Source organism: Rhinatrema bivittatum, chromosome 14 (genome assembly GCF_901001135.1).
Source record: "Rhinatrema bivittatum chromosome 14, aRhiBiv1.1, whole genome shotgun sequence".
NCBI classification, from domain to species: domain Eukaryota; kingdom Metazoa; phylum Chordata; class Amphibia; order Gymnophiona; family Rhinatrematidae; genus Rhinatrema; species Rhinatrema bivittatum.
Window position 1 is genome coordinate 8,480,879 of NC_042628.1, and position 15,068 is coordinate 8,495,946.

The following is a 15,068-nucleotide window of genomic DNA, read 5'->3' on the forward strand; positions in this document are numbered from 1 at the left end:
CACCCTTAGTGGCTATAGTAGGTGTTGCCGTTGAGAGATGGCCAAGACTCCATCCCAGGAGCTGTGGATATGCGTGATATGTCTGCATATCAATACGCCAGACCGTAGGTATCTGTGGCCTAAGAAGCATAGAGCAGTATTCTTTATTTACAAAGCGAAAAAGGGAAGTGGTGCCTGTCTCGACCTCCTCTCTGAGCCTGGATGTTGACGCTAACCATGGAGGGCTTGCTTTCTGCTGCCCTAAGTTTAGGTTGATAATGCAGCATATTGGCATTTTCAGGAGTGGTGGTGAGAGTTTGAAATCAGCTGGAGCCAGATACAAGTAATTATCTTCTGTCTGATTTTAGTTCTTTTGCTTTCTATAGTTCTTTATTTTTCTTCTCTGAATAAAAACCTGATGAGCTAAGGTACATCTACTGTGCCACAACTGCTGCAGTAGTTAAATACTTACTGCCACCCCATGGGTCCAGTCCTAAGCGTTTGAGAATCACTTCATGTCGCATGACTTTCGAAATGTAAAACTTCATTTTACAAAACCATCCTTAGCAATCTGGCTGAGGGGTAGTGCTTTGTGTTGAAGAGCATAAAAACACTGCACTAAGTATTTTCCACTCATCCAGCAGGGCTCTTTTCAAAATGGGTTCCTCGCTAAGAATCTGGTTTAGCATTACAAGAGGTCAATGGTTTTTCAGTCTTGGAACGCATGGTTCTTTTTTCATATGGATTGCTTTAATGTCTGTCCATATGTACTGGCGCTCACTGAATGCTGGGTTACATGCCAGTTTGCAAACAAAGTTTGTGATTAATTGCAAAACCACGTACACAGCGTCTTGATGTAGGCCAGATGTGATTTTTTTTTAAAGAATTTGTAAAATATTCTGATGTGCACTATGCCAGTAACTGTTCTTGTTTGGAGAAATCTGGATTATTTATTGGTTTTGGAACCTATTTATGTGGCTCATGCATAATATCTTAAGATAATTATTTTGGTCCAGTAAGTTACAACTAGCAAAGAATTCAAAATATTTTTAGTTAATTATTGCAGTAATGACTTTGTAGGATATTTAATGCTTGCAGATTAACCTCTGAGCACCGGGTAAAGGAAGAATGTGTTGGCTATGCATAGAGCTTGATTGCATTTGTTTTTCTAAAGACCTGGATGTGATGCTCCTTTCCTGCACTATTTTGTTTTGGGACCTGGGTTCAATTCTCAGTTCAGGTCTGCTCATCGCACAGTAGCGATACGGAATGGCCGGATTGCAGGGTTCCAGAAGGAGAGGATTATCCATGAAAGCATTTCTGAGCCTTTTTAGAGTTTTGGAGTAGACTCAAGAGTGGGAAAAATATACATAGTAACATAGAAATGATGTTAGAAAAGGACCAAATGGTCCTCCAGTTTGCCCAGCAAGCTTCTTAAGGTAGTAACTGCCACTCTGCAGGTTACCCCCATGCTTTCTGTTAAAGGTAGTAACTGCTGCTCTATGATAACCCATACAAATTGCAGCTAGCAACATTTTTTACTGGGTGATGAGCTTTCTTGAAAATTCAGATAATACTGCTTGATGTGCTTTGCTTATGGACGTGGCCGTAGAAGCAGTCCTGTGTTTTTCCCCTTATGTCTACATATCAATATGCCAGACCATAGAAGTCGGGGCCCTCGTTCTAGGTATTGTCTGAATCCAATTCCTCTTCCCCCCCCTGCTATTGAAGTAGGGATCTATATTGCAGTTGCATTAAAAGCATCAAGGCTTATTACTTGAGGGTCGTAATCTCCGTGCTTTCAGCTAAGTGTAGTAACTGCCGCACCAGCAAGTTACCCCCATGCACGATTTCTTCGTTTCCTTTTGGACTTGGCCATTGAAGCATCCTGTGCTTTGTTTTCCTTATGTTTGCGTATCAGTATCCCAGCCCGTTGTCTGAATCCAGTTTCCTTTTCCTCCTCTGCCGTCTAAGCGGGGAGCAAAGTTGCAGTTCTATAGAAAATATCCCTGGTTCCATGATTACATTTTAAATGTCCATCTTGAATCTATGAATAATGTTTTTCATTTAGATGGGGTGTACCTTAAGCTTGCATTGTTACAGGATCGGTGCTTTTCCGATGCTTGTTTATCTGTGAATTGTTTTCTGTGCTCCTTGCTTCAGCTAAGAAACACAATACGAACTCTATAAAACAGGACTTCTGGTTCGTGCTGCAGCTCAGCTCATCTTCTGTGCTCCTTGCTTGTCCTCCACGCCACTCACTGCTGAGTTGTCTGTCACGGGTCACATTGAACCGGCAGCTTACCTGCTTACTCCGCCTTACTTTCTCTGGTTTGCTCTTTCTCTCATTCCTTATTCTCTGTCCTTTCAGCCTTTCCTCTCTGTTTTCATCTTTCTTGCAATTTTCTCTCTGATCCCTTTTGCTTAATTTTCCCAGATTAGTCTGTCTGCTTCCATGGTTTGGGTTCCTTTGAATATTTCTGATGATGATATCGTCCCCACGAGGGAAGAGCAAGCTTTTTGAGCTGCACCCCCCGCCCTTCCATGTATGCAGTTGGTTAGCCCCCTCCCCCCGAGATGACTTACTATACCTATAGGGGTGTGTGTGTGTGTGTGTATGTATATATGTATGTATGTGTATGTGTGTATATATATATATATATATATATAGACGCACACACGTTATTTACCTGGCAGCCACACTTCTAACCAGTGGCTCAAAGTCCCCATTTTGTTTCTCTTCAAATTGCTGAAAGGAGCAAGCTCACACGTACGGCGGCCCAGAGGCAGACGCCCCATGTCTGAGAGAAACGGTTCCCTCATCCCCATACAGATCAGCAGAGAGCAGAATAGATACCTGAAGAGACACAGACAGACAGACAAACCCCAGCCGGCCACAGAAATGCAGGCAGGCAGAGCCCAGGGCGTGCACCACAGTGCCAGGAACTGAGAAAAACTTTCGCCAACCCTTTTTTGGCTTTTTGTTTCAAGAATCTTTCCTCTTGTTCTCTTTATGTAGTTTTCTTGGTTCATTTTATTTTCTCCTGCTTTGACTTGCTGATTTCACTTCTGTACACCTTTTGCCTTTATTTCCCTTCCCCATCCCGTCAGTTCTTCATTCTCTCTGACCTCTTTGCCTGTTTCCCCCCCCCCCCCCCACCTCTTTGATGGACAACAGCTGTGATCTCTCTCCCTGGATAGAGACCTGGGAGCTCCTCCCGGTCTGAGGCTTGAGGATGGCAGCTCTTCCTGCTTTGTGGCTCTTTCCGTGGCTTATTCTGCCACAGCAGAAGCAGCTCCTTTCCACCTGAGCTTCTACTGCCTCCACAACATGGGGCAGCCAGTATGTCCCCCTTCAGATTGTTCAAGCCCCCCCCCAGTTTGCTCATCCCTTCCCTGGACTACCGATTGTTTTGTCCACTGCTCAAAAGTGCCATGTAAAATAAATCTCCTTCTGAAACCTTTATTTGTGACCTAGCAGTAGAAAGATAGTCCAGCCAAGGTGGTGAAAATGAATTAAAAGGCTCTTATAAATGGATTAGTAAGCTAAATAGAGTAAAAGTGGCTTTGAAAAGCTGGGATAGAATTTGGAATAATTCTCATGAAGGTTCAAGAAAGCAGTTCTCCACCAAAAAAATTGTCAGAATGCGTTAAAAGATTCCCAATAGGCTGTGTCTTTCACCTTGATTAAGTCCTATCTTATTCTTATTTCCTGCTTTCATTGTTTAGAACCTGCAGCAGTTCTTCAACATGCTAGGGATTTTATTGATTATTCAGCATCTCTGGAACAGATTTGTAAGGGGTTAACTGATGTTTTACAAATTAAATTTCATAAGACTCTAAAGTGTGCCACCACTTATGGGTGCTGATCTTACATTGTGGAAATGCAGGAATGTGTTTTTTATGGCTTGCACTCAACACGGACGAGCATAGTTCTGAAATGTAGAACATTAGAAGGACCCTCAATAAATCTTCGGTTAAGGGAACTTTGATTTAATTTGTTTTTATTTTAAAGGAAAATATATATTTTGGCAAAATGAAAATGTATTTTAAGAAATGTCGGGCTCTTTACTCGAATGCAAGTCACATTGCAGAATAGATGGTTGAATTATGTTAAATACAGTTGGGCTCATAAGTTTACATACCCCTGGCAGAATTTGTAAGATGTGTAGCATTTTAAGAAACCATCAGTGATCAGACAAAACAAGTCTGTTAGTTTTAATGTTTCAAATTAAACTATTATGAATCACGGAATAGCACAGTCCTTAAAACAAACAAACCCATAGCAATAAGGGAAATAATAAAATGGTCCTGTTCAAAACTTTGCATTCCCTTGAATTTTTGGGCTGACAATTTACCCTCAAGTTGACACACACAGGTTGAGATGGCAGTGATGGGTAGGTATCCACACATGTGCTTTGTTTGATTGCAATTGGTCTCTGTGTATAAAGAGTCAATGAGTGTCTTGGCTCTTGAGAAACCCTTCTGCATTTCATCCAGAACTGCATTGACTTTGGTTACTAAAACATGGGGAAAATAAAAGTAGTTCAACTTTATAAATCAGGAAAAGGATATAAAAAGATATCCAAAGTACTATTCAAACTCTGATCAAGAAGTGGAAAATTATGGATTTTGTTAATACCAAGGTAGGTCAAGAAATATTTCAGAGCGGGGGAACCAAAGATGGCCACTCCCGAGTTTTTCCTCCTTTCATATAAAAATATTGCATGAACTTTTTTCTCGATGGGGAAACAAAATGGGGGAGTCAAGAAGGTTAAGCCATTCCAAACGCCGGCTGCCCTTCGTCAGACAATGATGCTGGAACATGCACTTGCCTCCATGGCGGTTGAGGCTGGCTTGACTGGAACAGGGGACACTAGTCTGGCGGCTGAAGTTTCTCTCAGCCCCAGCTGCTTATCCACCCTGTGTTTGCCCGGTAGTGCCGCGATTTTCACAGATAATTCTTACGAGGTTGTTGGATCTCTGGACGAGACTGCTGTGTCATCTGGCTGTGTTCCTCCTGCCCATTTGACGCAAATTCTGCAACAGAGCTTGGTGGGAGAGCTATGAGAGCCCCGGGAAACGCTGGCTGTTGTAGAGAGGATGGCTGCACAGTCTACCACGCTGGTCAGGTCATCTGAAGTAAGTTGATTGGCCTTCTTGCCACATTCTTTGGCCTCTCCTGTGGAACTTCAAGATTTAGCTTCTTTTGAGGAACCTGCTGTGGTAACTCTGGAGAGTCTGTGGACTATTATGATGTCCATAAATAAGTCTGTGTCATCTTTAGTTTTGCTAACTACAGACTTGTATAATAAATTTCAAATCCGTGAACTGCGATTTATGTGCTGTGGAAAAGGTATCTGGAGTCATCTTTAGTGAAGGTTCAAGATGTGCAGGTTAACATCTTTAAAGGTGAACCGGTAGATGTAGTGTACTTGGATCTTCAGAAAGCATTTGACAAAGTTCCTCATGAGAGGCTTCTAGGAAAAGTAAAAAGTCGTGGGATAGGTGGCGATGTCCTTTCGTGGATTGCAAACTGGCTAAAAGATAGGAAACAGAGTAGGATTAAATGGACAATTTTCTCAGTGGAAGGGAGTGGGCAGTGGAGTGCCTCAGGGATCTGTATTGGGACCCTTACTTTTCAATATATTTATAAATGATCTGGAAAGAAATACAACGAGTGATATAATCAAATTTGCAAATGATACAAAATTGTTCAGAGTAGTTAAATCACAAGCAGATTGTGATAAATTGCAGGAAGACCTTGTGAGACTGGAAAATTGGGCATCAAAATGGCAGATGAAATTTAATGTGGATAAGTGCAAGGTGATGCATATAGGGAAAAATAATCCATGCTATAGTTACACAATGTTAGTATCCATATTAGGTGCTACAACCCAAGAAAGAGATCTAGGCGTCACAGTGAATAACACATTGAAATCGCCACATCTCAAAAAAGATATAATTGCGATGGTGAAGGTACAGAGAAGGGCTACCAAAATGATAATGGGAATGGAACAGCTCCCTTATGAGGAAAGACTAAAGAAGTTAGGACTTTTCAGCTTGGAGAAGAGACGGATGAGGGGGGATATGATAGAGGTGTTTAAAATCATGAGAGGTCTAGAATGGGTAGATGTGAATCGGTTATTTACTCTTTCAGATAATAGAAAGACTAGGGGACACTCCATGAAGTTAGCATGTGGCACATTTAAAACTAATCGAACAAAGTTCTTTTTCACTCAACGCACAATTAAACTCTGGAATCTGTTGCCAGAGGATGTGGTTAGTGCAGTTAGTATAGCTGTGTTTAAAAAAGGATTGGATAAGTTCTTGGAGGAGAAGTCCATTACCTGCTATTAATTGAGTTGACTTAGAAAATAGCCACTGTTATTACTAGCAACGGTAACATGGAATAGACTTAGTGTTTGAGTACTTGCCAGGTTCTTATGGCCTGGATTGGCCACTGTTGGAAACAGGATGCTGGGCTTGATGGACCCTTGGTCTGATCCAGAATGGCATGTTCTTATGTTCTTATCTTTAACCTCATGAAGAATTGAAAATATTGCGAACTCTCTCAGGTCTTTGAACCTGAGAATTCTTAATTTTCCTCAGATTCCTTTAAGTCCACTTGCTGACTTTTTTGCTTCTTATATGAAGGAAGTTTGTTAATTCCAGAGACTGCATTACCTCCTATAGAGAAGATATTCTTTTTACCTGCTTCTAAGAGAACTGTGGACAACGCCTTGTAGACATCTCCACTAATTTAACTTACTTTCTGGAGAATTCTGGAGAGGGAGATGTGGTGGGCCATGCTACTCTTACTGGTGACTTTTGTTTTTATGTAGGATCGTGATATTTTCCGTTTTGTATTTTCATAAAAAAGATGTATTGTTCAAAGGTCAGAAAATGTGGATGTTCCCAGACTTAGCCAGAGTCACACAGGAGCGGAGAAAGTTCTTGGTTATAAAACCTGAAGTAGTTTCCTTAGGAGCTACTTGTATTGTACTTTACCCTTGTAAATGTGTAATAATTTTGGATAGTTCACGATTTGTTTGACACAGTACAACTGAGGAAATGTACTACCCACTCCCTCTGCTAGTGTGGGATCCTTTTGATTGGGTAGTGTTCTGCTTCGAAGCTTTCATCCTTCATTTTTGTTTGTAATTTGCCTCTGTGTTCTTGGCTAGTGACTGTTCCCCCTCTTAACCCCTTTCCAGACCACGCCTAGTGTATTGTGTTTTCTCGTCCTGAAAGGGGTGGTGTGAGTGTTGCGGCATGCACAGTAAGGAAATACTTGAACAAAAATGGACTGCATGGTAGAGTTGCTAGAAAAAAAGCCATCAAAACAGCACCTAGAGAAACCTCAAAACTTCTGGAACAAAATAATTTGGAGTGTTGAGACCAAAATTGAACTTTATGGTCACAACCATAAACGCTATGTTTGGAGAGGAGTCAACAAGGCCTATGAAGAGCAGCACATCATCCGTACTGTGAAGCATGGAGGCAGATCTCTGCTATTTGGGGTGGGAGCTTCAGCGGCACAGGTAATTTGGACAAAATTAATGGCAGGATGAATGCAGCATCTTATCAGAAAATATTGGAGGAGAATTTGCATTCATCAGCCAGGAAGCTGCACATGGGGTGCACTTGGACTTTCCAACGTGACGATGACCCGAAACATAAGGCCAAGTCGACCCTTCAGTGGCTGCGGCAGAAGAAAGTGAAGGTTCTGGACTGGCCATCAGAGTCTCCTGACCCGCAACATTATTGAGCCACTTTGGGGAGAACTCAAACCACCAAAGAGTTTACCGGATCTGGAGGCCTTTTGCTAAAAGGAATGGGCAGCTTTACCGCATGAGAAAATAAAGAGCCTCATTCACAATACACGATATTAAGAACTAAGGGTATGCAAACTTTTGAAAATTACTTTTATTATTTCCCTTATTGCTATGGTTTGTTTAATGATTATGCTATTCTGTGATGCATAATAGTTTAATTTAAAACACATTAAAAAGTAAGACATGTTTTGTCTGATCACTCATGTTTTCTTAAAATGCTACACATCTTACAAATGCTGCCAGGGGTATGTAAACTTAGGAGCACAACTATGTGTTTAATCTTGATGGGACTATGATGATGATCCTCTTTATCTTATGGCCTGAAAGGAAGAGCCTGAGAAGGAATGGCTATTAGGAAGCCATAATCGGCACAGTGTTGCAGGCAAGCAATTTATCTGCTTTAGAGGCATACATCAGAATATGGAAGATCTTTGGGGTCTAGTGCTGTAGCAAGAGTCTTGTCACCCTTCAGAACCCAGTTGGTTTCAATCCTAGAATTTTCTGAAGGTTGGTTTGGAGAAGCATTTGGCAATAAAGTCTTTAAAGGAACAGGTGGTAGCCCTGCCATGCTACAGGGAGCAGGATAAGGGTGGTCCCTTGGCCTTCACACCTGGATGTAATGTGTTATCAGGGAGATGAAGCATGTGCAGCCTCCAGTCTGCCAGCTGATCCTGTCTTGGGATCTGAATTTAGTGTTCAGATCCCTCGCCTCCTTTGAGCTACTGAGAGAAGCATCAGTCAGGACCATCTCTTCAGCCAGAAGAATTTGAGCTCCAGGCCCTGTCGTGTTTTCAAAGGATTGCATCACCCTTTGGTCAGTGCTGTCCTTTTTATTGAAGGTAGTGTCAGAATTCCACCTGAATCTGGCAATATCGCTGTCCACATTCAGGAAACGATAATGCACAAGGTCAAGGGAGTCCTTACACTTTCTGGATGTGCGTAGGGCACTATTTAGGTACCTGAAAGTCATGAATGCCTTCTGGACATCATATGGCCTGTTTGTCGTTTTTGGTGGTTTGCAAAAGGGGAAAGCAGCCTCAAAAGCATCCATTGCAAATTGAATTAAGGGTACACACCTCAGCTTATACTGGAAGAGGCAGAAGGATCCCAGAAGTGCTGAGAGCGCACGGGCCTCGTCCCAGACAGAGCAAAGACTATGCTCTCCATAGGACATATATAAGGCAGTCACATGGACTTCTTTATGTTCACTTGTTAAGCATTACAAGTTAGACTTTCAAGTCAAGGAGGACTCACATTTGGCACAAGAGTCCTGGACACTGTCCAGGCCTCGCCCTCCAGGGTTAGGTACTACTTGGGCACATCCCATTCATCTGGACTGGTCTGGCAGGACGATAAAGAAGGTGAAATGTAAGTGTATCTGTTAATTTCCTTTCCTTGAGTTCTGAAAAACTAGTCCAGATCCCACCCGAAGTGCCATAGCACTTTTTTCTTGGGAGGTGTTTTTTTTCTGTTTGATTCTTGTTCAGAAATATTTAGGAAGCCCTCGTGTCAGTATACAGGGGAGGAGAGAAAAAAGCCTCCAGAAAAGTCTCTTCGTGGTACTTGGATAAGCGTATCTATACATTGGTGTTTCCTAACCAGACCCTGGGTCTCCAATATATGCAAATCTCTCATGCATATTCATTATGGATATCCTGAAAACCTGACTGGTTAGGTGTGCCTCCATGAGAGGTTGGGAAACACTGGTGTATGTATATATCTATATAGCTATATTAAACAATAACAGTTTAGCTTATAAAAGCTGTCATCTCCTGTGGACAAGGTATACTATAAGATAATGGCCATCAACTACTCCCAACAGGGCCTTAATTATCAGAAAACAGCTCGTCCATTGTTGACTATTGCTTAATTACACAATCAGATGAGTAATTTTATTTTCAGAAACTCCCTGTGGATTATATCACTGCATAAGAAGGGACATGTCTAGCTCTTTGATCTTGCTTCTCTCAATTTTACATCAGCTTCCTGCTCAGTCTGTAACTCTGAATAGTCCCCAGTGAGGCTGGTAACTTGAACACCACAGAATTAAAAGAATAAATAAAACTGACCAAATGGTGGCCACAGTAAAATGTAAAGTTAAAAAGAAAAGAGCTTGTGACTCTGAGACTGCTTATGGATGAGGGCTGCGAAAAGTCCTTTGTTAAAGGTTGCAGCAAATATGAATAGTGTTTCATTGTGCAATCTCACTTTCTTTCTGGTTAGGATTTCTCTATTTTGTAAATGGTTTGCTTGTGCTTTGTTGCTGCTGCTTCATACACTTCCTCTTTCAGACAAGCTAAATTTAAAATAAATTGGAGTCTGTAACAAAGGGAGATGATGTGGCCTGGTAGTGTAAGGGACTGTATTGTACAGATTAATCCCCCAGTGCAGAAGGGCTGAATCTTTTGATGCTGGGAATTTTTTAAGGTACTGTCATTTGTTTATGGATTTTATCCTCATGGCTTTTTTTCTAATGGTTTTTTTTTTTGGTTTGTTTTAACTTATTTTTCCAGTGTTTTGTTTTCCCTGATTTTTCCACCAAATCTGGTTTATAATGAAATACATCTGAATGGATACAAATATTTTGAGCATACTGGTGACAGTAAATGTGCAGCTGTTTAATCTTAAAACCCCCAGTTTAAAAATGTTTCATAATGTGGTGATTAGTGCTTTGCTTTTATTGCCTGATATAATAATGCAATGGTGAATCACTAGAGTACTAATGAACTTTTATTTTTTTTTTTGTAATTAAGTAATTACCAAACTGGCTTTTGTCATGATGCAACATTATGACGTTCTCATGAGCAACAAAGATTTTTACTATATTATTCATGTGACAGAGACAGTGGTTGTAGGATATTGTTTGAATTTGTAAATTTTGAAAGGTAGCAACATTGTAGAAAATGGGGCAGATAGAAGCCTTGGTTCAGTGGTCTTAGTATGCAGTGAGTGCTGAAGTCCAAATGTGAAGCGGCTTTTGAAATTGGATCATAAAACATTCTGTGAAGGGACAGAGGCGTATGGATTTTTTTTTTATGGTACTTTTTGTTACATTAAAGCTGAACTATCACACTGGCAGCGCAGCTGAAGGAATGTCTAGTCAGCTTTTCTGGGTTCATCTTTGTACATTCAAACACTGAGGACTCTGGTAATATGATTTTATAACCGGGTGAAAGCACTCTAAATTAAAGCGCAAGCAGCAGTGTGTAGCCTGATTGTTCTTGTACAGAGAGCCAGCTACGCTCCGAACTTTCAGGGGTCGTTTTCTAACATCTCACGGAAGTTAGCCAGCGAATGGACGCACATCAGCTCACGCCCTTAGGTCCAGACTCTACTTCCCAGAACGTCTCTCCCCTATGTGTGTGAGATTACACGCGCAGGGAGGGGAATTTTATTGCAGCCCGGGTAGGACTCGGGTCTTGCTAGCCGCAGACTTCGGTCTGTTTTGAAAATTCGGGCTGACGTGCATATTTTTGGTTTGAAACTTCCTTGGGTATTCCCTGGTTCACGTGCCAGCATTGGCACACAGTCACACCTGCGCGGAGATTTACGCGTGTACTTTAGAAAACCCCTTTCCCCCCACGCTGCTGGTGCAAGAACAGGTGAAGGCGGGTTTCACGCTTGCTTTTTACCCGCAGAACTGGTGGGTTGATTTTCAGTGACCGATTTCCGTGCATAGAATAGGCTCAGAATATCAAGCCCCGCAGCGCGTATACGCAGAATTTTCCCAAGTATCGCTCGTGCAGTTTTCTAAAGGGTCATTTTGGTGGGTGAAGCGCTACTTTTGAAAACGACCCTATCCGTGCAGGAGATGTGGCCCATGCCGGCATGACTACTCTTTTTTCAGCTTCCTCCTCCTCTCACGATGCGTCGTCCTGATGCTGGCCCAGAGAGGGAGCTCTGAGCAGTGATAGAAGCGACCTGTGCACAGCCATGGCGGCAGCGGCAGCAGCAGTACCGGGAGTAGAAAGTTGAAAAGAGTTAGCATCCATATAAAATGGAAGGGCCGGCGGAGCCTGTCTCGCTGGGCCCATGATAATATGGGCGCCAGCCGGGCTCCTCCAGTCGGATGCTGGAGGGGGAAGGGTGGTGGTGAGGGGGGGAGAACCGGTCCCTGCGCTTTGCGCCCCCCCCCCCCCCCCCGCGATGACGCGGCAGGGTCGACCTGAGGGCTGTGGTTGTCGGCCTCGTGTCACCGGGTTTTGAATGGGGCATAAAAAGGGGTGGAGCTGTTGGGCCCGCCCCTTTTTGATGCGAGCAGCCGGCCTGATCCCCTCCCTCCCTCCCCTGTATTTTTAGGTGTCATGGGGCTGGTTTGTTGCAGCTTTGGGGGATTATGCGGATGACCAGAGCCAGGACTCAGTTGGGGTGGGGTTCAGAGCAAGGAACCCGCTAGGTGGCGGGCTTTCTTGTCTCTGGCTTCAGCTGCGTGTGACTGGGTTCAGTCTCATGCTGAGGACCCCTTGCTGGGGGCTGTGGTGGGGGTCCCGATTAGCGGCAGGATGCTGCTGGTTTGTGCAGGTTTGGTGGCCTGCGGAGGGGTCATTGTGCTGAGATGCGGTAGATGACCCTGGGATGGGAATTTGAAGTGTTAAGTTGGCTCTGGTGGTTATTGTATCAATAAAGCTGCGGCCTTGTTTGAATTCCAGACGGTTGTTTGTGTGTTGTTATATCATAAGACTGTAAGGAGCTGAGGGCAGGGGACCATCAGTGCTGGCTACCCATATTATCCTCAAGAGAAGGACATCACTGCATACAAATTTTGAAACAGCACTTGCTTTAAAAGCCCTACTCTTTTTGTGGACTATTCTTGTATACATAAGATTGATACTTTGTTTTCTTCTCAGGGATAGACTTTGGGTTGTTAATAAGGATAGGATATTTTGTTTCATTATTATAGAAATGTTGATACTTTGTTTCAGTATTGCATAGACTGCTTTTTAATTGATTAGGGTGTGTGTGTGTGTGAATGTGTGGGTAAATTCATATGATTTTTAGGTGGTTGAGATCTCAATAGTATTTTAATATGCACATACAATGTTTGATTAAAGTTTTTGGGATTAAAAAGTTTTCTGTGTTTTTTGTATTTATAGAAAAAAAGACCCAATACCCTCCCTTTACAAATATTCTATATTCCTAGCATGGTCTGCAGGCTGACTTGGCTACACTTCTCAGCTAAAGACAAAACAGGGGAAGAAACAGTCTGGTGCAAGCAGACAGCTGGGAGATATACTTTGCACCATGGGTGGTGGAAGACAAACAGAATTAGAACAGTGAAGATGGGGGAATGAGACATTGGGTGGACCAAATGGTCTTGCCAATATCTATTGGGTTACTATGCATATTGCTTCAAGTGATTTTATGAATAGGTGTTTTATGTTTTACATGAATGTATTCTGCTTTTATCGCCCATTGTTGTATATGTATATTTTATTTGACATGATTTATTTTTTTATCTGTTTTATGATTTTATGGCTGTTTTTTATGTTACCTGCTCAGATATGCTTTGATGTGGGGTATAGTTTGAAGGTAACGTTCTGTGGCCTGCTTAGGATGAACGTTTGCATGTACAAAATACATGCAGACTTTAGACTGAACTTTCAAAGTGAACTTAAGCACTGAAGTCCGCTTTGAAAATTCCCGGTCTGTGCAGAACCACTGCTGAGCAGGTAGAAATGAGCGTGCATGTAGATTTGGAAATATGTGTAAATGATTTCCCCACCCCCTGGAATGGCACGTTCTGGTGTGCATGTAAAAGTGCATGCCAGACCAACTTATGCAGATATTTTTATGCTTCCTGAGTGCTGATTGATTTTCAAAATGCCACTTGCACGCATGCGATCCTGTTTTATGCATGCAAGTTATTTGGAAAATCAAGCCCTAAACTGGGTTAAGGAACTTAAAAGAAGCAAAAGGCAATTTTTTTTAACTATATAAATCAGACAGTGTTAGCAGGCATGTCCTATAATTTTAGAATTATAATTCAGTTTTTTGTTTTTCAGTGTTATGTGCCAAGAACCTTGCAAAGAAAGATTTCTTCAGTAAGTAAATGCTATGGTTTCAGAGATGCATATTCATTTTCTTCTAAATCTTATGATGAGCAAATATTTCGGCTCAATTTGAGGCTAATAAAAATGGAACTGGAATTATCCTTTGATATGTTAATGGCTGTGTACAGCCTCTGTAACGAGAAGAATAATGTTATGGTGTAGATAATTGGATAAATTAATACCTTACCATTTCACATTCATTCTGCACAGCAGAATGTGTTAAGAAATTGAACCTTCCTTCTCTGAGTAGCTTGAGAATAATTCTGTTTTGGCTGATTCCACTGAGCCTTCGTTCCTTAGATTCGTCATGCCTTACTTGTGCAAAATAGATCTATTGGTATCGTGAACTGCTAAATGGAAAGCTGGAAGAATACCCTTTTAACATAGTTTTATGTTTTTGTCAGGTTCAACTGGTTAACAGTGTATATAATATGTTAAAATAATATATATATAAACATATTTATGTGAACCTTAAGAATAAGATTGGAAAGAGAGCAAGCAGGTTGAAGTTTGCTAGAATTGATTCCTCTACAAATAATAAACTTTTTTTTTCTACAGGACTACCTGATCCCTTTGCAAAAATAGTAGTGGATGGGTCTGGTCAGTGCCATTCAACTGACACTGTGAAGAGCACATTGGACCCAAAGTGGAATCAGCATTATGATCTGTGAGTTGTGTGTGGTATTTATTTATTTTATTTTATTTTATTTTTTTACTGTTCGGCTTGTATCGTGATTACTGAATGTCTTGATATTGCCTGTATGCACTTCAAAGGAAGGAGCCTTTTGCTTTTAACTTTTACTCATTAAATGAAAAGACTTGAGTGACAATTTCTGAAAGGGCACCTCCAGAAGATCCAAGAATGGCCACAAGCAGTCCCTCTTCTTACTTGGGCTTCCCATGGGCACCACTGGATTTCAAAATCAAGAATATATTATGTGTACTATCTAGGCAAAAACAGATTTTGTGAAGAGGAGTCACTCTTGTAATTTGTGGGGGTTGCATTTTATAATTAATCTTGTAGTCTGGGAGAATTCCTCTCTATTTCATAACCATGTGTGGTAACCTTTTAAGCACTGATGTCTAGTTCTTGTAGACACAGCTTATAAAGATTTATCCATTGTACCCATAGCATATACTGCTGGGAATTCTGATTCAGAGTTTCCAGAATCACTTTTCAAAAATTATTATAAATATGGGT

General features: G+C 41.6%; 1 protein-coding gene across 1 annotated transcript in view; it reads left to right on the top strand.

The window, feature by feature from the left end:
* The window catches only part of SMURF1 (SMAD specific E3 ubiquitin protein ligase 1), an 89,351-nt gene that overhangs the window by 27,774 nt on the left and 46,509 nt on the right, over positions 1-15,068 (top strand). The window contains exons 2-3 of the mRNA XM_029577604.1: positions 13,820-13,858; positions 14,426-14,534. Of these exons, the coding sequence (XP_029433464.1) occupies positions 13,820-13,858; positions 14,426-14,534 (148 nt within the window). The remainder of the gene's footprint in view (positions 1-13,819; positions 13,859-14,425; positions 14,535-15,068) is intronic.